At 43.0% G+C, this 21,964-nt stretch overlaps 1 protein-coding gene and 12 non-coding genes across 14 annotated transcripts; 6 read left to right on the forward strand and 7 right to left on the reverse strand.

The window, feature by feature from the left end:
- Positions 1-361: 361 nt before the first annotated feature.
- Positions 362-433, reverse strand: trnad-guc (transfer RNA aspartic acid (anticodon GUC)). Its single transcript has one exon. It is a non-coding gene; the product is annotated as a tRNA-Asp (tRNA).
- Positions 434-640: 207 nt separating this feature from the next.
- On the forward strand, positions 641-714 carry trnan-guu (transfer RNA asparagine (anticodon GUU)). Its single transcript has one exon. It is a non-coding gene; the product is annotated as a tRNA-Asn (tRNA).
- A 1,442-nt stretch (positions 715-2,156) lies between these two features.
- Positions 2,157-2,228, reverse strand: trnad-guc (transfer RNA aspartic acid (anticodon GUC)). Its single transcript has one exon. It is a non-coding gene; the product is annotated as a tRNA-Asp (tRNA).
- Positions 2,229-2,435: 207 nt separating this feature from the next.
- Positions 2,436-2,509, forward strand: trnan-guu (transfer RNA asparagine (anticodon GUU)). The gene has a single exon. It is a non-coding gene; the product is annotated as a tRNA-Asn (tRNA).
- Positions 2,510-4,254: 1,745 nt separating this feature from the next.
- trnan-guu (transfer RNA asparagine (anticodon GUU)) lies at positions 4,255-4,328 on the forward strand. The gene has a single exon. It is a non-coding gene; the product is annotated as a tRNA-Asn (tRNA).
- A 1,442-nt stretch (positions 4,329-5,770) lies between these two features.
- Positions 5,771-5,842, reverse strand: trnad-guc (transfer RNA aspartic acid (anticodon GUC)). The gene has a single exon. It is a non-coding gene; the product is annotated as a tRNA-Asp (tRNA).
- Positions 5,843-6,049: 207 nt separating this feature from the next.
- On the forward strand, positions 6,050-6,123 carry trnan-guu (transfer RNA asparagine (anticodon GUU)). The gene has a single exon. It is a non-coding gene; the product is annotated as a tRNA-Asn (tRNA).
- A 1,442-nt stretch (positions 6,124-7,565) lies between these two features.
- On the reverse strand, positions 7,566-7,637 carry trnad-guc (transfer RNA aspartic acid (anticodon GUC)). The gene has a single exon. It is a non-coding gene; the product is annotated as a tRNA-Asp (tRNA).
- A 1,723-nt stretch (positions 7,638-9,360) lies between these two features.
- Positions 9,361-9,432, reverse strand: trnad-guc (transfer RNA aspartic acid (anticodon GUC)). The gene has a single exon. It is a non-coding gene; the product is annotated as a tRNA-Asp (tRNA).
- A 207-nt stretch (positions 9,433-9,639) lies between these two features.
- On the forward strand, positions 9,640-9,713 carry trnan-guu (transfer RNA asparagine (anticodon GUU)). The gene has a single exon. It is a non-coding gene; the product is annotated as a tRNA-Asn (tRNA).
- A 1,442-nt stretch (positions 9,714-11,155) lies between these two features.
- Positions 11,156-11,227, reverse strand: trnad-guc (transfer RNA aspartic acid (anticodon GUC)). The gene has a single exon. It is a non-coding gene; the product is annotated as a tRNA-Asp (tRNA).
- Positions 11,228-12,950: 1,723 nt separating this feature from the next.
- On the reverse strand, positions 12,951-13,022 carry trnad-guc (transfer RNA aspartic acid (anticodon GUC)). The gene has a single exon. It is a non-coding gene; the product is annotated as a tRNA-Asp (tRNA).
- A 1,750-nt stretch (positions 13,023-14,772) lies between these two features.
- On the forward strand, positions 14,773-21,669 carry LOC144995541 (uncharacterized). Of its 2 annotated transcripts, none has more exons than XM_078955271.1 (10): positions 14,773-15,041; positions 15,449-16,145; positions 16,217-16,300; positions 16,386-16,451; positions 16,645-17,224; positions 17,300-17,389; positions 17,491-18,625; positions 18,772-19,849; positions 19,942-20,005; positions 20,111-21,669. In XM_078955271.1, exons 5-10 carry the CDS (start codon positions 17,155-17,157, stop codon positions 21,178-21,180), a joined length of 3,507 nt encoding a protein of 1,168 aa, XP_078811397.1. In that variant the 5' UTR covers positions 14,773-15,041; positions 15,449-16,145; positions 16,217-16,300; positions 16,386-16,451; positions 16,645-17,154; the 3' UTR covers positions 21,181-21,669. The 2 variants fall into 2 exon arrangements, with proteins under 2 accessions (XP_078811397.1, XP_078811398.1); XM_078955272.1 differs by having other exon boundaries at positions 17,494-18,625.
- The last annotated feature ends 295 nt before the right edge of the window (positions 21,670-21,964 follow it).

Raw genomic sequence — 21,964 nt, forward strand, 5'->3', positions numbered from 1 at the left:
GGCATCTTGTTGAACTTACCAAAACCTAACCTTAATTGTGAGAAAACAATGTCATGTCCTTCTTTGAAAGCTGTCTTTGAGAAGAAGCAGAAATGTGACAAGTGCCATATAGGACAGAAGCACTAAAGCTTTAGATGTGGACAAATGTTGTGAAACAGACAGTGCATTTAGAATAAATATTTGAGTCGCAAAGAATTGTGGGGTTCATGAATTACCTGTTGATTCTTGCAAAGAAGGCGGCCATTTTTGTGACACCACCGTGAGTGTGTAGGAGTTGATAGAGGTTTCACCAGCAAATAGGGGTTGGTGCAAGATAATGTGTTTTCTAGGAGCCAGTTGAAGGCTGAACTAGAAAAGGGCTCTCCCCGTCAGGGAATCGAACCCTGGTCTTCCGCGTGACAGGCGGAGATACTGTCCACTATACTAACGAGGAACTGACACACTTGAACAAACATGTCGAAGATGGGTCACAGACGAGCTGGGATGCACACTTTGTTTCCTCAATGGATGAAGTGGCATGAAAAACCAATTCAAATGCAATCTCTCACAAACAGACTTTTTAGTCCATTTCAAATAAGAAATGACATGTCGTCATTTACCAACAAGCACTATAATCAGAATGGTATTTTCCACACATGTTGTCTCTGTGGCGCAATAGGCTAGCGCGTTCGGCTGTTAACCGAAAGGTTGGTGGTTCAAGCCCACCCAGAGGCGTTGATTACTCCTGTCCTTCCTTCAATGCTAGTCTCATGTTTACTTGTATCTGGTTAGCTAATTTACTCAGTACTTTCATCCCTCAGCTCATGTAACTTTCTTAACTTCATATTCAAATCCAAATATTTCCCCAGACTCATGAAAATGCAAGAGTGGACACAAAGAGTGGGTGGGACAAGTGCTTTGGAACTTCAAAAGTACACAAAGCACAGGCCTCTTCTGTGCTGCTGCAACACACAGCCTGTTAATTTGGATGGACGCTCAAGCTTTCCCTAGGGCTGTAGGCTGAAGAACGTCCTGGCGCTGCCAACAGACATAGTTCCACTACATTGCAACTACTGAGTATCTTGGTTACTCCACAAGCAAAACACCTCAGTAGACGCCCTGCTTGACAATTCAGTTCAAAAAGAAAGGGCCTTTTTCTCAATTCAATCTTTGCCTTCTGAGCAAGCAAGCACTTGTTAGTTTCACACTTTCCAAAGCTGGTCCTGGAAGATGTCAGGATGGACGAGGAGTCCGACGCACTGCGCTATAGTTGCAGTCTCGTACTGGCACCTGTTTGAATGCAACTTCTGACATTCAGCCAGCAGTCATGCTTATGCTCAGCTGTCCTCAACAATGTAACAGTGCATTATATTTACTGTCAAGCAACATCACCAACAAACTTGGTTGATGTCAAGTCATTCAGACAAAACGGACCTGTTTCTCTTTGGAGACTGTTGTCGGATGTGCTGGAAATGACGGAAAGACTGATCAATCCTTTCTGATTGCCTTTATCAGAAAACTCTTTCTGAGGTTCTGTGTGGTTTGTTTTGTATTTGTTTATAAGAACTTAAATTATATGGAATTTTCAGTTTTAAAGTGAATGGAAAAGGACAAGATGGGATTTCCTGGCGGTGAGAATTGATCTCATCACCAAGGAAACAACTTCTTAGGTCTTTGTCAGACAAGTTACAAATTGTATTTGTCCTTATTCCGGGAGGATTAAGGGCTACCTGGCTGTCATTGGATGCTATTGAAAGAGGTGTCAAGTCATTGCATTACAACAATCGGTCTGACGACTTAGCTGTAATGCACAGTGGGCATCTTGTTGAACTTACCAAAACCTAACCTTAATTGTGAGAAAACAATGTCATGTCCTTCTTTGAAAGCTGTCTTTGAAAAGAAGCAGAAATGTGACAAGTGCCATATAGGACAGAAGCACTAAAGCTTTAGATGTGGACAAATGTTGTGAAACAGACAGTGCATTTAGAATAAATATTTGAGTCGCAAAGAATTGTGGGGTTCATGAATTACCTGTGGATTCTTGCAAAGAAGGCGGCCATTTTTGTGACACCACAGTGAGTGTGTAGGAGTTGATAGAGGTTTCACCAGCAAATAGGGGTTGGTGCAAGATAATGTGTTTTCTAGGAGCCAGTTGAAGGCTGAACTAGAAAAGGGCTCTCCCCGTCAGGGAATCGAACCCTGGTCTTCCGCGTGACAGGCGGAGATACTGTCCACTATACTAACGAGGAACTGACACACTTGAACAAACATGTCGAAGATGGGTCACAGACGAGCTGGGATGCACACTTTGTTTCCTCAATGGATGAAGTGGCATGAAAAACCAATTCAAATGCAATCTCTCACAAACAGACTTTTTAGTCCATTTCAAATAAGAAATGACATGTCGTCATTTACCAACAAGCACTATAATCAGAATGGTATTTTCCACACATGTTGTCTCTGTGGCGCAATAGGCTAGCGCGTTCGGCTGTTAACCGAAAGGTTGGTGGTTCAAGCCCACCCAGAGGCGTTGATTACTCCTGTCCTTCCTTCAATGCTAGTCTCATGTTTACTTCTATCTGGTTAGCTAATTTACCCAGTACTTTCATCCCTCAGCTCATGTAACTTTCTTAACTTCAGCTCATGTAACTTTCTTAACTTCATATTCAAATCCAAATATTTCCCCAGACTCATGAAAATGCTAGAGTGGACACAAAGAGTGGGTGGGACAAGTGCTTTGGAACTTCAAAAGTACACAAAGCACAGGCCTCTTCTGTGCTGCTGCAACACACAGCCGGTTAATTTGGATGGACGCTCAAGCTTTCCCTAGGGCTGTAGGCTGAAGAACGTCCTGGCGCTGCCAACAGACATAGTTCCACTACATTGCAACTACTGAGTATCTTGGTTACTCCACAAGCAAAACACCTCAGTAGACGCCCTGCTTGACAATTCAGTTCAAAAAGAAAGGGCCTTTTTCTCAATTCAATCTTTGCCTTCTGAGCAAGCAAGCACTTGTTAGTTTCACACTTTCCAAAGCTGGTCCTGGAAGATGTCAGGATGGACGAGGAGTCCGACGCACTGCGCTATAGTTGCAGTCTCGTACTGGCACCTGTTTGAATGCAACTTCTGACATTCAGCCAGCAGTCATGCTTATGCTCAGCTGTCCTCAACAATGTAACAGTGCATTATATTTACTGTCAAGCAACATCACCAACAAACTTGGTTGATGTCAAGTCATTCAGACAAAACGGACCTGTTTCTCTTTGGAGACTGTTGTCGGATGTGCTGGAAATGACGGAAAGACTGATCAATCCTTTCTGATTGCCTTTATCAGAAAACTCTTTCTGAGGTTCTGTGTGGTTTGTTTTGTATTTGTTTATAAGAACTTAAATTATATGGAATTTTCAGTTTTAAAGTGAATGGAAAAGGACAAGATGGGATTTCCTGGCGGTGAGAATTGATCTCATCACCAAGGAAACAACTTCTTAGGTCTTTGTCAGACAAGTTACAAATTGTATTTGTCCTTATTCCGGGAGGATTAAGGGCTACCTGGCTGTCATTGGATGCTATTGAAAGAGGTGTCAAGTCATTGCATTACAACAATCGGTCTGACGACTTAGCTGTAATGCACAGTGGGCATCTTGTTGAACTTACCAAAACCTAACCTTAATTGTGAGAAAACAATGTCATGTCCTTCTTTGAAAGCTGTCTTTGAGAAGAAGCAGAAATGTGACAAGTGCCATATAGGACAGAAGCACTAAAGCTTTAGATGTGGACAAATGTTGTGAAACAGACAGTGCATTTAGAATAAATATTTGAGTCGCAAAGAATTGTGGGGTTCATGAATTACCTGTTGATTCTTGCAAAGAAGGCGGCCATTTTTGTGACACCACCGTGAGTGTGTAGGAGTTGATAGAGGTTTCACCAGCAAATAGGGGTTGGTGCAAGATAATGTGTTTTCTAGGAGCCAGTTGAAGGCTGAACTAGAAAAGGGCTCTCCCCGTCAGGGAATCGAACCCTGGTCTTCCGCGTGACAGGCGGAGATACTGTCCACTAGACTAACGAGGAACTGACACACTTGAACAAACATGTCGAAGATGGGTCACAGACGAGCTGGGATGCACACTTTGTTTCCTCAATGGATGAAGTGGCATGAAAAACCAATTCAAATGCAATCTCTCACAAACAGACTTTTTAGTCCATTTCAAATAAGAAATGACATGTCGTCATTTACCAACAAGCACTATAATCGGAATGGTATTTTCCACACATGTTGTCTCTGTGGCGCAATAGGCTAGCGCGTTCGGCTGTTAACCGAAAGGTTGGTGGTTCAAGCCCACCCAGAGGCGTTGATTACTCCTGTCCTTCCTTCAATGCTAGTCTCATGTTTACTTCTATCTGGTTAGCTAATTTACTCAGTACTTTCATCCCTCAGCTCATGTAACTTTCTTAACTTCATATTCAAATCCAAATATTTCCCCAGACTCATGAAAATGCAAGAGTGGACACAAAGAGTGGGTGGGACAAGTGCTTTGGAACTTCAAAAGTACACAAAGCACAGGCCTCTTCTGTGCTGCTGCAACACACAGCCTGTTAATTTGGATGGACGCTCAAGCTTTCCCTAGGGCTGTAGGCTGAAGAACGTCCTGGCGCTGCCAACAGACATAGTTCCACTACATTGCAACTACTGAGTATCTTGGTTACTCCACAAGCAAAACACCTCAGTAGACGCCCTGCTTGACAATTCAGTTCAAAAAGAAAGGGCCTTTTTCTCAATTCAATCTTTGCCTTCTGAGCAAGCAAGCACTTGTTAGTTTCACACTTTCCAAAGCTGGTCCTGGAAGATGTCAGGATGGACGAGGAGTCCGACGCACTGCGCTATAGTTGCAGTCTCGTACTGGCACCTGTTTGAATGCAACTTCTGACATTCAGCCAGCAGTCATGCTTATGCTCAGCTGTCCTCAACAATGTAACAGTGCATTATATTTACTGTCAAGCAACATCACCAACAAACTTGGTTGATGTCAAGTCATTCAGACAAAACGGACCTGTTTCTCTTTGGAGACTGTTGTCGGATGTGCTGGAAATGACGGAAAGACTGATCAATCCTTTCTGATTGCCTTTATCAGAAAACTCTTTCTGAGGTTCTGTGTGGTTTGTTTTGTATTTGTTTATAAGAACTTCAATTATATGGAATTTTCAGTTTTAAAGTGAATGGAAAAGGACAAGATGGGATTTCCTGGCGGTGAGAATTGATCTCATCACCAAGGAAACAACTTCTTAGGTCTTTGTCAGACAAGTTACAAATTGTATTTGTCCTTATTCCGGGAGGATTAAGGGCTACCTGGCTGTCATTGGATGCTATTGAAAGAGGTGTCAAGTCATTGCATTAGAACAATCGGTCTGACGACTTAGCTGTAATGCACAGTGGGCATCTTGTTGAACTTACCAAAACCTAACCTTAATTGTGAGAAAACAATGTCATGTCCTTCTTTGAAAGCTGTCTTTGAGAAGAAGCAGAAATGTGACAAGTGCCATATAGGACAGAAGCACTAAAGCTTTAGATGTGGACAAATGTTGTGAAACAGACAGTGCATTTAGAATAAATATTTGAGTCGCAAAGAATTGTGGGGTTCATGAATTACCTGTTGATTCTTGCAAAGAAGGCGGCCATTTTTGTGACACCACCGTGAGTGTGTAGGAGTTGATAGAGGTTTCACCAGCAAATAGGGGTTGGTGCAAGATAATGTGTTTTCTAGGAGCCAGTTGAAGGCTGAACTAGAAAAGGGCTCTCCCCGTCAGGGAATCGAACCCTGGTCTTCCGCGTGACAGGCGGAGATACTGTCCACTATACTAACGAGGAACTGACACACTTGAACAAACATGTCGAAGATGGGTCACAGACGAGCTGGGATGCACACTTTGTTTCCTCAATGGATGAAGTGGCATGAAAAACCAATTCAAATGCAATCTCTCACAAACAGACTTTTTAGTCCATTTCAAATAAGAAATGACATGTCGTCATTTACCAACAAGCACTATAATCAGAATGGTATTTTCCACACATGTTGTCTCTGTGGCGCAATAGGCTAGCGCGTTCGGCTGTTAACCGAAAGGTTGGTGGTTTAAGCCCACCCAGAGGCGTTGATTACTCCTGTCCTTCCTTCAATGCTAGTCTCATGTTTACTTCTATCTGGTTAGCTAATTTACTCAGTACTTTCATCCCTCAGCTCATGTAACTTTCTTAACTTCATATTCAAATCCAAATATTTCCCCAGACTCATGAAAATGCAAGAGTGGACACAAAGAGTGGGTGGGACAAGTGCTTTGGAACTTCAAAAGTACACAAAGCACAGGCCTCTTCTGTGCTGCTGCAACACACAGCCTGTTAATTTGGATGGACGCTCAAGCTTTCCCTAGGGCTGTAGGCTGAAGAACGTCCTGGCGCTGCCAACAGACATAGTTCCACTACATTGCAACTACTGAGTATCTTGGTTACTCCACAAGCAAAACACCTCAGTAGACGCCCTGCTTGACAATTCAGTTCAAAAAGAAAGGGCCTTTTTCTCAATTCAATCTTTGCCTTCTGAGCAAGCAAGCACTTGTTAGTTTCACACTTTCCAAAGCTGGTCCTGGAAGATGTCAGGATGGACGAGGAGTCCGACGCACTGCGCTATAGTTGCAGTCTCGTACTGGCACCTGTTTGAATGCAACTTCTGACATTCAGCCAGCAGTCATGCTTATGCTCAGCTGTCCTCAACAATGTAACAGTGCATTATATTTACTGTCAAGCAACATCACCAACAAACTTGGTTGATGTCAAGTCATTCAGACAAAACGGACCTGTTTCTCTTTGGAGACTGTTGTCGGATGTGCTGGAAATGACGGAAAGACTGATCAATGCTTTCTGATTGCCTTTATCAGAAAACTCTTTCTGAGGTTCTGTGTGGTTTGTTTTGTATTTGTTTATAAGAACTTCAATTATATGGAATTTTCAGTTTTAAAGTGAATGGAAAAGGACAAGATGGGATTTCCTGGCGGTGAGAATTGATCTCATCACCAAGGAAACAACTTCTTAGGTCTTTGTCAGACAAGTTACAAATTGTATTTGTCCTTATTCCGGGAGGATTAAGGGCTACCTGGCTGTCATTGGATGCTATTGAAAGAGGTGTCAAGTCATTGCATTAGAACAATCGGTCTGACGACTTAGCTGTAATGCACAGTGGGCATCTTGTTGAACTTACCAAAACCTAACCTTAATTGTGAGAAAACAATGTCATGTCCTTCTTTGAAAGCTGTCTTTGAGAAGAAGCAGAAATGTGACAAGTGCCATATAGGACAGAAGCACTAAAGCTTTAGATGTGGACAAATGTTGTGAAACAGACAGTGCATTTAGAATAAATATTTGAGTCGCAAAGAATTGTGGGGTTCATGAATTACCTGTTGATTCTTGCAAAGAAGGCGGCCATTTTTGTGACACCACCGTGAGTGTGTAGGAGTTGATAGAGGTTTCACCAGCAAATAGGGGTTGGTGCAAGATAATGTGTTTTCTAGGAGCCAGTTGAAGGCTGAACTAGAAAAGGGCTCTCCCCGTCAGGGAATCGAACCCTGGTCTTCCGCGTGACAGGCGGAGATACTGTCCACTATACTAACGAGGAACTGACACACTTGAACAAACATGTCGAAGATGGGTCACAGACGAGCTGGGATGCACACTTTGTTTCCTCAATGGATGAAGTGGCATGAAAAACCAATTCAAATGCAATCTCTCACAAACAGACTTTTTAGTCCATTTCAAATAAGAAATGACATGTCGTCATTTACCAACAAGCACTATAATCAGAATGGTATTTTCCACACATGTTGTCTCTGTGGCGCAATAGGCTAGCGCGTTCGGCTGTTAACCGAAAGGTTGGTGATTCAAGCCCACCCAGAGGCGTTGATTACTCCTGTCCTTCCTTCAATGCTAGTCTCATGTTTACTTCTATCTGGTTAGCTAATTTACTCAGTACTTTCATCCCTCAGCTCATGTAACTTTCTTAACTTCATATTCAAATCCAAATATTTCCCCAGACTCATGAAAATGCAAGAGTGGACACAAAGAGTGGGTGGGACAAGTGCTTTGGAACTTCAAAAGTACACAAAGCACAGGCCTCTTCTGTGCTGCTGCAACACACAGCCTGTTAATTTGGATGGACGCTCAAGCTTTCCCTAGGGCTGTAGGCTGAAGAACGTCCTGGCGCTGCCAACAGACATAGTTCCACTACATTGCAACTACTGAGTATCTTGGTTACTCCACAAGCAAAACACCTCAGTAGACGCCCTGCTTGACAATTCAGTTCAAAAAGAAAGGGCCTTTTTCTCAATTCAATCTTTGCCTTCTGAGCAAGCAAGCACTTGTTAGTTTCACACTTTCCAAAGCTGGTCCTGGAAGATGTCAGGATGGACGAGGAGTCCGACGCACTGCGCTATAGTTGCAGTCTCGTACTGGCACGTGTTTGAATGCAACTTCTGACATTCAGCCAGCAGTCATGCTTATGCTCAGCTGTCCTCAACAATGTAACAGTGCATTATATTTACTGTCAAGCAACATCACCAACAAACTTGGTTGATGTCAAGTCATTCAGACAAAACGGACCTGTTTCTCTTTGGAGACTGTTGTCGGATGTGCTGGAAATGACGGAAAGACTGATCAATGCTTTCTGATTGCCTTTATCAGAAAACTCTTTCTGAGGTTCTGTGTGGTTTGTTTTGTATTTGTTTATAAGAACTTCAATTATATGGAATTTTCAGTTTTAAAGTGAATGGAAAAGGACAAGATGGGATTTCCTGGCGGTGAGAATTGATCTCATCACCAAGGAAACAACTTCTTAGGTCTTTGTCAGACAAGTTACAAATTGTATTTGTCCTTATTCCGGGAGGATTAAGGGCTACCTGGCTGTCATTGGATGCTATTGAAAGAGGTGTCAAGTCATTGCATTAGAACAATCGGTCTGACGACTTAGCTGTAATGCACAGTGGGCATCTTGTTGAACTTACCAAAACCTAACCTTAATTGTGAGAAAACAATGTCATGTCCTTCTTTGAAAGCTGTCTTTGAGAAGAAGCAGAAATGTGACAAGTGCCATATAGGACAGAAGCACTAAAGCTTTAGATGTGGACAAATGTTGTGAAACAGACAGTGCATTTAGAATAAATATTTGAGTCGCAAAGAATTGTGGGGTTCATGAATTACCTGTTGATTCTTGCAAAGAAGGCGGCCATTTTTGTGACACCACCGTGAGTGTGTAGGAGTTGATAGAGGTTTCACCAGCAAATAGGGGTTGGTGCAAGATAATGTGTTTTCTAGGAGCCAGTTGAAGGCTGAACTAGAAAAGGGCTCTCCCCGTCAGGGAATCGAACCCTGGTCTTCCGCGTGACAGGCGGAGATACTGTCCACTATACTAACGAGGAACTGACACACTTGAACAAACATGTCGAAGATGGGTCACAGACGAGCTGGGATGCACACTTTGTTTCCTCAATGGATGAAGTGGCATGAAAAACCAATTCAAATGCAATCTCTCACAAACAGACTTTTTAGTCCATTTCAAATAAGAAATGACATGTCGTCATTTACCAACAAGCACTATAATCAGAATGGTATTTTCCACACATGTTGTCTCTGTGGCGCAATAGGCTAGCGCGTTCGGCTGTTAACCGAAAGGTTGGTGGTTTAAGCCCACCCAGAGGCGTTGATTACTCCTGTCCTTCCTTCAATGCTAGTCTCATGTTTACTTCTATCTGGTTAGCTAATTTACTCAGTACTTTCATCCCTCAGCTCATGTAACTTTCTTAACTTCATATTCAAATCCAAATATTTCCCCAGACTCATGAAAATGCAAGAGTGGACACAAAGAGTGGGTGGGACAAGTGCTTTGGAACTTCAAAAGTACACAAAGCACAGGCCTCTTCTGTGCTGCTGCAACACACAGCCTGTTAATTTGGATGGACGCTCAAGCTTTCCCTAGGGCTGTAGGCTGAAGAACGTCCTGGCGCTGCCAACAGACATAGTTCCACTACATTGCAACTACTGAGTATCTTGGTTACTCCACAAGCAAAACACCTCAGTAGACGCCCTGCTTGACAATTCAGTTCAAAAAGAAAGGGCCTTTTTCTCAATTCAATCTTTGCCTTCTGAGCAAGCAAGCACTTGTTAGTTTCACACTTTCCAAAGCTGGTCCTGGAAGATGTCAGGATGGACGAGGAGTCCGACGCACTGCGCTATAGTTGCAGTCTCGTACTGGCACCTGTTTGAATGCAACTTCTGACATTCAGCCAGCAGTCATGCTTATGCTCAGCTGTCCTCAACAATGTAACAGTGCATTATATTTACTGTCAAGCAACATCACCAACAAACTTGGTTGATGTCAAGTCATTCAGACAAAACGGACCTGTTTCTCTTTGGAGACTGTTGTCGGATGTGCTGGAAATGACGGAAAGACTGATCAATGCTTTCTGATTGCCTTTATCAGAAAACTCTTTCTGAGGTTCTGTGTGGTTTGTTTTGTATTTGTTTATAAGAACTTCAATTATATGGAATTTTCAGTTTTAAAGTGAATGGAAAAGGACAAGATGGGATTTCCTGGCGGTGAGAATTGATCTCATCACCAAGGAAACAACTTCTTAGGTCTTTGTCAGACAAGTTACAAATTGTATTTGTCCTTATTCCGGGAGGATTAAGGGCTACCTGGCTGTCATTGGATGCTATTGAAAGAGGTGTCAAGTCATTGCATTAGAACAATCGGTCTGACGACTTAGCTGTAATGCACAGTGGGCATCTTGTTGAACTTACCAAAACCTAACCTTAATTGTGAGAAAACAATGTCATGTCCTTCTTTGAAAGCTGTCTTTGAGAAGAAGCAGAAATGTGACAAGTGCCATATAGGACAGAAGCACTAAAGCTTTAGATGTGGACAAATGTTGTGAAACAGACAGTGCATTTAGAATAAATATTTGAGTCGCAAAGAATTGTGGGGTTCATGAATTACCTGTTGATTCTTGCAAAGAAGGCGGCCATTTTTGTGACACCACCGTGAGTGTGTAGGAGTTGATAGAGGTTTCACCAGCAAATAGGGGTTGGTGCAAGATAATGTGTTTTCTAGGAGCCAGTTGAAGGCTGAACTAGAAAAGGGCTCTCCCCGTCAGGGAATCGAACCCTGGTCTTCCGCGTGACAGGCGGAGATACTGTCCACTATACTAACGAGGAACTGACACACTTGAACAAACATGTCGAAGATGGGTCACAGACGAGCTGGGATGCACACTTTGTTTCCTCAATGGATGAAGTGGCATGAAAAACCAATTCAAATGCAATCTCTCACAAACAGACTTTTTAGTCCATTTCAAATAAGAAATGACATGTCGTCATTTACCAACAAGCACTATAATCAGAATGGTATTTTCCACACATGTTGTCTCTGTGGCGCAATAGGCTAGCGCGTTCGGCTGTTAACCGAAAGGTTGGTGATTCAAGCCCACCCAGAGGCGTTGATTACTCCTGTCCTTCCTTCAATGCTAGTCTCATGTTTACTTCTATCTGGTTAGCTAATTTACTCAGTACTTTCATCCCTCAGCTCATGTAACTTTCTTAACTTCATATTCAAATCCAAATATTTCCCCAGACTCATGAAAATGCAAGAGTGGACACAAAGAGTGGGTGGGACAAGTGCTTTGGAACTTCAAAAGTACACAAAGCACAGGCCTCTTCTGTGCTGCTGCAACACACAGCCTGTTAATTTGGATGGACGCTCAAGCTTTCCCTAGGGCTGTAGGCTGAAGAACGTCCTGGCGCTGCCAACAGACATAGTTCCACTACATTGCAACTACTGAGTATCTTGGTTACTCCACAAGCAAAACACCTCAGTAGACGCCCTGCTTGACAATTCAGTTCAAAAAGAAAGGGCCTTTTTCTCAATTCAATCTTTGCCTTCTGAGCAAGCAAGCACTTGTTAGTTTCACACTTTCCAAAGCTGGTCCTGGAAGATGTCAGGATGGACGAGGAGTCCGACGCACTGCGCTATAGTTGCAGTCTCGTACTGGCACGTGTTTGAATGCAACTTCTGACATTCAGCCAGCAGTCATGCTTATGCTCAGCTGTCCTCAACAATGTAACAGTGCATTATATTTACTGTCAAGCAACATCACCAACAAACTTGGTTGATGTCAAGTCATTCAGACAAAACGGACCTGTTTCTCTTTGGAGACTGTTGTCGGATGTGCTGGAAATGACGGAAAGACTGATCAATGCTTTCTGATTGCCTTTATCAGAAAACTCTTTCTGAGGTTCTGTGTGGTTTGTTTTGTATTTGTTTATAAGAACTTCAATTATATGGAATTTTCAGTTTTAAAGTGAATGGAAAAGGACAAGATGGGATTTCCTGGCGGTGAGAATTGATCTCATCACCAAGGAAACAACTTCTTAGGTCTTTGTCAGACAAGTTACAAATTGTATTTGTCCTTATTCCGGGAGGATTAAGGGCTACCTGGCTGTCATTGGATGCTATTGAAAGAGGTGTCAAGTCATTGCATTAGAACAATCGGTCTGACGACTTAGCTGTAATGCACAGTGGGCATCTTGTTGAACTTACCAAAACCTAACCTTAATTGTGAGAAAACAATGTCATGTCCTTCTTTGAAAGCTGTCTTTGAGAAGAAGCAGAAATGTGACAAGTGCCATATAGGACAGAAGCACTAAAGCTTTAGATGTGGACAAATGTTGTGAAACAGACAGTGCATTTAGAATAAATATTTGAGTCGCAAAGAATTGTGGGGTTCATGAATTACCTGTTGATTCTTGCAAAGAAGGCGGCCATTTTTGTGACACCACCGTGAGTGTGTAGGAGTTGATAGAGGTTTCACCAGCAAATAGGGGTTGGTGCAAGATAATGTGTTTTCTAGGAGCCAGTTGAAGGCTGAACTAGAAAAGGGCTCTCCCCGTCAGGGAATCGAACCCTGGTCTTCCGCGTGACAGGCGGAGATACTGTCCACTATACTAACGAGGAACTGACACACTTGAACAAACATGTCGAAGATGGGTCACAGACGAGCTGGGATGCACACTTTGTTTCCTCAATGGATGAAGTGGCATGAAAAACCAATTCAAATGCAATCTCTCACAAACAGACTTTTTAGTCCATTTCAAATAAGAAATGACATGTCATCATTTACCAACAAGCACTATAATCAGAATGGTATTTTCCACACATGTTGTCTCTGTGGCGCAATAGGCTAGCGCGTTCGGCTGTTAACCGAAAGGTTGGTGATTCAAGCCCACCCAGAGGCGTTGATTACTCCTGTCCTTCCTTCAATGCTAGTCTCATGTTTACTTCTATCTGGTTAGCTAATTTACTCAGTACTTTCATCCCTCAGCTCATGTAACTTTCTTAACTTCATATTCAAATCCAAATATTTCCCCAGACTCATGAAAATGCAAGAGTGGACACAAAGAGTGGGTGGGACAAGTGCTTTGGAACTTCAAAAGTACACAAAGCACAGGCCTCTTCTGTGCTGCTGCAACACACAGCGTGTTAATTTGGAGTGACGCTCAAGCTTTCCCTAGGGCTGTAGGCTGAAGAACGTCCTGGCGCTGCCAACAGACATAGTTCCACTACATTGCAACTACTGAGTATCTTGGTTACTCCACAAGCAAAACACCTCAGTAGACGCCCTGCTTGACAATTCAGTTCAAAAAGAAAGGGCCTTTTTCTCAATTCAATCTTTGCCTTCTGAGCAAGCAAGCACTTGTTAGTTTCACACTTTCCAAAGCTGGTCCTGGAAGATGTCAGGATGGACGAGGAGTCCGACGCACTGCGCTATAGTTGCAGTCTCGTACTGGCACGTGTTTGAATGCAACTTCTGACATTCAGCCAGCAGTCATGCTTATGCTCAGCTGTCCTCAACAATGTAACAGTGCATTATATTTACTGTCAAGCAACATCACCAACAAACTTGGTTGATGTCAAGTCATTCAGACAAAACGGACCTGTTTCTCTTTGGAGACTGTTGTCGGATGTGCTGGAAATGACGGAAAGACTGATCAATGCTTTCTGATTGCCTTTATCAGAAAACTCTTTCTGAGGTTCTGTGTGGTTTGTTTTGTATTTGTTTATAAGAACTTCAATTATATGGAATTTTCAGTTTTAAAGTGAATGGAAAAGGACAAGATGGGATTTCCTGGCGGTGAGAATTGATCTCATCACCAAGGAAACAACTTTTTAGGTCTTTGTCAGACAAGTTACAAATTGTATTTGTCCTTATTCCGGGAGGATTAAGGGCTACCTGGCTGTCATTGGATGCTATTGAAAGAGGTGTCAAGTCATTGCATTAGAACAATCGGTCTGACGACTTAGCTGTAATGCACAGTGGGCATCTTGTTGAACTTACCAAAACCTAACCTTAATTGTGAGAAAACAATGTCATGTCCTTCTTTGAAAGCTGTCTTTGAAAAGAAGCAGAAATGTGACAAGTGCCATATAGGACAGAAGCACTAAAGCTTTAGATGTGGACAAATGTTGTGAAACAGACAGTGCATTTAGAATAAATATTTGAGTCGCAAAGAATTGTGGGGTTCATGAATTACCTGTTGATTCTTGCAAAGAAGGCGGCCATTTTTGTGACACCACCGTGAGTGTGTAGGAGTTGATAGAGGTTTCACCAGCAAATAGGGGTTGGTGCAAGATAATGTGTTTTCTAGAAGCCAGTTGAAGGCTGAACTAGAAAAGGGCTCTCCCCGTCAGGGAATCGAACCCTGGTCTTCCGCGCGGGAGCCGAAAATGGTTAAGCTTAACTCTCTTAACTTTTCTCATTCATTCTCTATGGTAGTTCTTAACACTACGGATGTAATATACTTTTTCACCACTAGCGAGATTTTGGGGGCGCTGTTTCCACATCGTCTTAGTAGTAAGGTTTTCACAGGAAGAGCCTTTAGGAAGACAAAACAACAATAATCCTGCGGCCAGATTTGATCCGATCGCTGTTAAAACACAAGAGCACAACAAGTTAAAGTCAAGTTAAAGTCTGATGTAAGTAAAAAGTTAAAAAAAAACTGTTCCTAGTTTGAAGACATTTCTCTTCCCGTTATTTTTTGTTGAGCATGAAAGGTCTGAAACTCCAGCGGTGAGGATACGGCTACTCGTAAGAGATGAAAAACCTCTTCAAACTTAGTCATGATAGTTTGTGTGTGTTTTCAAAAGCTTTTGAATTTTACCAAAGGTAGATAACTTTAATAATATCTATATGTGCATTTACACACACACACATATATATATATATATATATATATATATATATATATATATATATATATATATATATATATATATATATATATATATTTGTATGTTGTTGTTTTTTTTTTTACTATTTTTGAGTTACAGTAGACCTGGGCTACTTCACCCACTAACGACAATAAATGTATCTTTGGTTATAGATCTCCAGAATGAAGAGGAAATTAATTTTTCCTGGAAAAATCTGCGTGAGCTTCAGACGAGGCCCAACTGGGTTTCTCAGGCAGGACCCTTCAGATGAAGCCAAGAGGATCAAAAATAATCCTGAGCTCCAGGACAAGTCTGCTCCCCAGAGAGAGGAAAAAGTGAAGGAAAACGCCCTGTCAAAAGTCTTCATTAGGGGTGGAGATACATCTGACAGGCAGGAGGTGTTGGGGGAGTATGTTCTTCAATTTGGCAAATACAAGGGGAAGTCCTTTCGGTGGCTGCTAGAAAATGATATTGGCTACACCATTTATTTAATTAACAAGGTTGAGGAAGAGGAGAGAGCTGGACTCTTTAATGCCGAGGGACCAAAGAAGGAGAGTCTCTTTTCATTTCTGGATTATACCCGACACTTTCACGAAATCAGAGATCTGAGAAACTATTTAGCTGAAAGATCAGTGGAGCCACCTTCAAGTAGTGAGGACAACCAGCTGGTTGGATTTGGTGTGCATTCTAAGAAGACCTGGAAGGATGTCTGGGAGAAAAGAGAAGATGGATATGCATCATTTATCCTCAGGAAACAGTGTGTTTCAGGCAGCAAAATGTTCCTGCTCCAGCAGTACCTGAAGAAGAAAGAGGCTCAGACTCAGAGCTCTTCAGAACCTGCTCTTACTAAACCTTCTTCTAGTCCTCCAGGTCTGTGGCAGACTAGACGTTCATGCTGATGTTAGGAAAGATGGTAGAAATGATGTTTCCCATCTTTTCAGTATCTTCGTTAGAGATGGAAGATGATGAAGAGTTGGAGAGAATGATGCTTTCTGTCTCTCCATCCAAACTCCTCCCTTTACAAGGTAAAACTAAATCACACACAAGTACACACTGAGTGTTAATTACTACTTCTGATTCAAACCTGTTTTCTTATTTTTTTTACTAAAGAGCAGAGACATTTAGTGAAGAAGATGACAGGCCCAACATGTTTAGAAACAATCCCAACCCAACCAAGTGAGCAGCACCAACGTGCACACATCATGCATCACGTGTTGATTATGTTTCTGTATGTGGAGTAGTAGTACTGGTAGTTGAAAAACTGATATTAGACTACATGTTACTCTTAGATCAGTCCTTTCTTTACACTCAGCACTTTTAAATGTGTCTGTTCAAAAAGAAGAATATTCATTGGTTTATTTTCTTTCAGGTTCACTGAGTAAAGGTCTAGATGCTGCTGCTGCCATTGCCACCGCCGCCGCTGGTACCTGATGGTTCTGTCGTAAACCAGGATCACCTTTTCTTTTCTTCTGTTTGCTGGTTGGCCACGTTCAGGCCTGTTCTAATGCAGGTGTTTTGTGTGACTGCTTTTATGATGCTGAAGGTATTCATTGTTCGTCGTCGAGGGTAAGTACAGACTTATGTTATTTGCATGGGTTTGGTTATAGGTTTGGTATGAAAATGATTGAAGGAAACCAGTCTTAAAAAGCAGAATTACAACAAAAGTACATGTCTTAACACATCAGAGTAAAGTGGTTACACATGGATTATTACATCATAATGGAACCTTTCCTGGTCAATCAAAAGATAAAAAAATGAAACTAATAGTTAATTTATTGATTTTCATACCACACCTGTTCTATTGAGCATGTTTTCTTGCATGGTTTTGAGTGTTTTGCACAATTACTAACAAAGAACTCTAAATGCCTGGGCATTACTGATGGATATTTCTGTTGATCTGAATCCAGACCAGCCTGAGAGGTCCAGCTGTCCTGCTGCCACACATGCAGGTGAGTGTTGAGGATCATTTGTCAGCTTTACTCTGCTGCAGCTTCCTGTCTGTTTCTGACTGTCTTTTTCACCAGTTACTTCAGCTCCAGTGAAGACTCCTCTGCCAGTACCACCACAGTTGCTCGCTTTGGAACTGCCTCAAAGTGTCCAGGATAAAACCTACAGTCAGTGCATTAACTTTGACAAAAATGCAAAGTACTGTATTCATTTGGACTTTGAGATAATATTTTATTCAACAACTCATGTTATTTTTTTATTTTTCCAGCAGTCGTTGGAAGACCCTCAGCTCAGTCTGCAGCTCCTCCTCCTGCTCACTTTCAGCCAACGCCTGCTGCTTCACCACTTCCATCTTATGACCAGGATGTTAGCAGCTGGAACTGCTCTCCCCAGCAGAGGATCTGGATGAAAACAGAGATGGAAGCCTTAGGACTGTGGCCTGGGTCTCCACCTGTAAGACATGCCATGAATATGATCTCCTTGTGGCGTAACCCACCTCAGCCGGAACTCATTGACTCAATTTATGAGCTACCATCCCCAAAGTACTTTCACCTCCATCCTTTTTTTATCTGGAAACCAGACCATGCAATAATGGAAAGAGTGCGTAACAACTACCCCCTCCCGTGTCTGCATGGCTGCCCAAAACCCCTCGTGGTCTCCTCTGGAACAGGTCGGCCCCGTGTCATAATTGGCACAAGTGGTCAGTACTACATACTTGCTTCTCGGCTGACCTGTAAAGTCTGCAAGAAGCACTGGTTTGCAGACAAACCTTCATGGATGGACATGCTGCCTCGTCGTTTTCAGGAGATTTTTCCAGCCTTCCTGACCCACAAAAAGGCAGTATGCAAGACTGTGATGGATGAGCTGCGGCGTACAGCAAAGTCTCCAGGTGATATGGCCAATCAGCTAAATGAAGCTCTTCACCTAAGATACGAGCGTGCACACTTGGCTTATCTGGGAACAGTGAAGAATGTTCTGGATGGAGAGAGCGGACTATATGGCCAGCAGACAATCACGGGGGCAATGAGGAAAATATCTACACCAGATCCTTTTGGTGGGTATACAGACATAGATGGCTGGTGTGGGGTAACAGTGACTTCACACTACCTGGTGGACTGCCTCATACAAGAGTACCATAGGGAGGAGGGCACGCTCAATCTGCTCCTCCAAGGCACTTTTGGTGAGGTCTTGAGGGCTGACCACACCCGAAAGGTGGCACGGAAGGTTGTCCTGGCATCAGGCACAATGTCATCTTATGCAGTTATGAATGAAAACTGGATGATTTTGTCCTGGGTGATGCTGCAGTCAGAAAGCGACAAGTCTCTGGAGCCAATGTACGACGGGCTGTCCCAGCGTTACATTTCTGCAGGGCTACCAAAAGCAAAGTACCAGTGGGTTGACAGGTGAGAAAAACTTTGTTCATTTTACTTCTAATTTAATGGTTTCAACAGTAAAAACGTGAAAAACATAAGTAAATATTGTTTTAAAAACAATCACTTTATTTGCACAATAAACAATTAAAAGGTGCTTTACCTGTGTGCATGGACAGGGATTGCTGCTCTCCATTCAGGATCCCAAACTCCCAGCCTCAGGAGCATCTTCTCTGGGATTCCTGGAAGACCACAGAGGCTATAGTGGGTGAAGCAACATCTGGAGACTTCACCAATAGATGTGCATCCCGTACCAAATACAACAGAGAAATAAGCATCAAGCTGGACTTGTTTCACTGCATGCGGCGGTTCACCAGGGAGTGCATCTCAGAGCATCATCCACTTCACAGCTCCTTCTGCAAGTTCCTTTCGGCAGCTTTTTGTGTGGTGGACCAAACCGATCTTCAGAGGCTGAAGGAGGCCTACACCTTCTGTGGGATCCAGCCAGCTAACCCCACAAAGCAGCACATCAGGGAGCACTGCCGCACCAAGATCCCAGAACCCAGAGAGCTGCTGGTGCGAGTGGAGAGTGTTCTGAAGAGGTTCTTTTTGGAATCGGATCCAGATGGCATACCACTGTTTAAGGCAACAATGCTGAAAGTGTGGAGGATTCAGCGCGTTCACATCCTCAGGGGCTGTCTGAGCGACCCGGAGGTGGGAGACGGGATCCTCTACAGACACGGTGGCACGTTACAGCTGAACCACATCAAGGGGGAAGCGGCAGCGGTACCGATCTGGATCCCGGTGCGAGGCACATCCCAGCAGGAGGGATTTCATTTCCACCAGTCCAAATGGGTGACAGGAAATCAGGTCTCGACAGAACTTTTCCAGGCCCAAGGCATGACTGGAGTAGCTCGGTGGAACTTCCAGCGCCTTGTGAGCCTGAAGCAACCTGGTCTGAAGCTTCCTTCAGTTTTTAATCCAGCTCTGATTGTACAGCTGAACAAACTGTCAAAGGAAGTGACAGGACAAGCTAAGTACCCTGCCTTAGTCTTGTCACAGGCCGACACTGGGGAAAGGTTTGGACTGCAGTATGTGGAGCCTGGCTGCCGTCCGGTTCCTCTTCACTGGGACAAACACAAGTCTCAGAGAGACCCGGTTGTTGAGGAAGAAGAGCGTTTGTCTCCAGAACCACCTCCTTCCAATGAAACAGTCATCGACCTGCCTGAAGAACATGGAGAAGAACACTCTGCTCATGTAAGTTTGTTGTAACAAACATCCTCACTCTATTACAATAAAACTGCAGCTACATAACAAGTTTAAACTAACTGAATGGTCCAATGTTTCAGGATAATGTCTTAGGTGTGGTTGCTGATGACTCACTAGCAATGACCCGAGCCCCTGAAGTGAAAGGTAATTTAGTTCAAATTTTCAGCCTTTTTTAATTTATTTGTGCATTGCATTCAAGGAAAGAGAAGTGAGAAGGGGTTAACTTTTCTCTTTTTTCCTCTCCATCAGATGTCTCAACGACACCACCACCACTGCCTTTTGCTGCCTCTCCACGCGCAGCTCGCACTGGTCCTATCAAAGCAGGGGGTCTGCTTTTTGTCCTGGACCATTCTCGTTGGACAAATTCAATGAGAGATGCCATTGATGTCCTTCTGGCAAAGCACCATGGACAAAAGGACTTTCTGAGCAAGGTAGACGCAGAGTATGCCGCCCTTGTTCAAACTGCCTCCAGGAATCCCAACAGCCTCCTCCACCCCACCACTAAACAGCACATCTCCCGCTACGTGAAGCACATGGCGAAGATGATTAACAGAAGTTCGTCTATGAACACTAGTCCCGAAAAACTTTTGGAAACCCAGCAGCTGTGGCATAAACTCACTGAAGGCAGTGAAACTGTCACTGTGCCAGTTGTGACTCTCCCTCCTGCTCCAGTGAACCCCCCCAGCTCTAAACCAGATGAAGCTCCTTTAACGAAGACTGACGTTGAAAAAATGGTGAAGGAGATTGTAGGTCTGCAGCAACAACAGCAGAAACCTGAAAAAAAAATGACAAGGAACTGTCTTGCTTGTGGGCAGCCAAAGTCTCGTTACCTTGGTGATGGATCTTCTGTTCATTTCTTTTATCAGTCTGGGGATGTGAGATACTTCTACTGCTCCAAAAAAGTACTCCAGATCTATGCAGCAGAAGGCCTTACAAACCCCAGGATGCCATTTGCAGACTTTGCTGCCACGCCATTTTTTGAGAGAGAGTTAAAGGCTGCAAAGCAGAGGTCTGCACAATGCAGAAAGGTTTTGGAGGACCGACAGAAAAGAAAGGCAAGGGAGCAGCATCCCAGTGGGCGTCTGTGCAGGTTCTGCCACAAACCACTGAAACAAGGTCCAGGGAGTCCACACATACACACCGGGTTCCCTGGTGTTGTGGGGAAGTATGTTTACTGTCCTGCCAGAGTCTTGTCCCTCCACCGGGCAAATGGGATGACTCAAGAAATGACCTGGGAGACGTTCTCTCAGTCTCCTTTTTATGAGGCTGAAAAGATGAGGTGGGCTGCTGGCCGGCAAGCAGAAGAGGGAAAGAGATAGCTTTTATGTCTGTTCTATTTGTTATCAAAAGATGTTGCTGTTTTGACCACTTTTGTCTCATTTTACCTCAGCTTGTCATATTGGATGAGAAATAAGTGTAAAACGTCAAAATCTCTGCTAAACCTGTCTATATGTTTGCCTGTATTAAGTTCTCTTCTGATAACACACTGATTATGATAGAACTCCTGATGTTATCTATCAATGTGAAAATATTTGTAATTTAGTTTGTGAAATCTATTTTGTGAATACAATTTTCTTACATATTTATTATTAGTGTTTAGTTTTGATAGAAAAAGCAAACATATTTACTACTTCCTCAATTCATTTTACACCTTTAAAATACTTGTATTAAAGTTTTGCCTGTTTAAACCCTTCTGCCCTTCAATTGTAAATCCATGGTTGAACATTTTGGTACATTTTGTGTTAAATACTGTGTTTTATTTATTTTCATGTTGATTTCTTAATAAAACATGGTTGAAATTGAAATGAGCAACAGATCATGACTGTTATTTGGAACAAGGAGAGACAGAAGTAGAAAACAATAATTATGAAATGTCATATTCAGTTTAACAAAAACATTTATTATACCACAACTTCTGACTGACATCACTCTAACCGGGGTTCGAACTCGTGACCAAAGGATTTCATCAGCTTGGACAGCGCTACACAAGCCACAGTTTGATTGGCTGACTATGCTGCAGTAGCTGCAATTTGATTGGCTGTTCCGTGTTACAGGTATATACGGCTGGCCCCCGCGTGACAGGCGGAGATACTGTCCACTATA

This window comes from Oryzias latipes, chromosome 11 (assembly GCF_053564925.1).
Source record: "Oryzias latipes strain Hd-rR chromosome 11, Olatipes_Hd-rR_3.1".
Taxonomy (NCBI): domain Eukaryota; kingdom Metazoa; phylum Chordata; class Actinopteri; order Beloniformes; family Adrianichthyidae; genus Oryzias; species Oryzias latipes.

Bases quoted from the DNA above. Each gene is read 5' to 3' on its own strand.
- LOC144995541 (XM_078955271.1), top strand. From the start codon at position 17,155: ATGGATATTTCTGTTGATCTGAATCCAGACCAGCCTGAGAGGTCCAGC. The intron at 17,225-17,299 runs GTGAGTGTTGAG...CTTTTTCACCAG, and splicing joins TCCTGCTGCCACACATGCAG to TTACTTCAGCTCCAGTGAAG. The intron at 18,626-18,771 runs GTGAGAAAAACT...GTGCATGGACAG, and splicing joins AAGTACCAGTGGGTTGACAG to GGATTGCTGCTCTCCATTCA.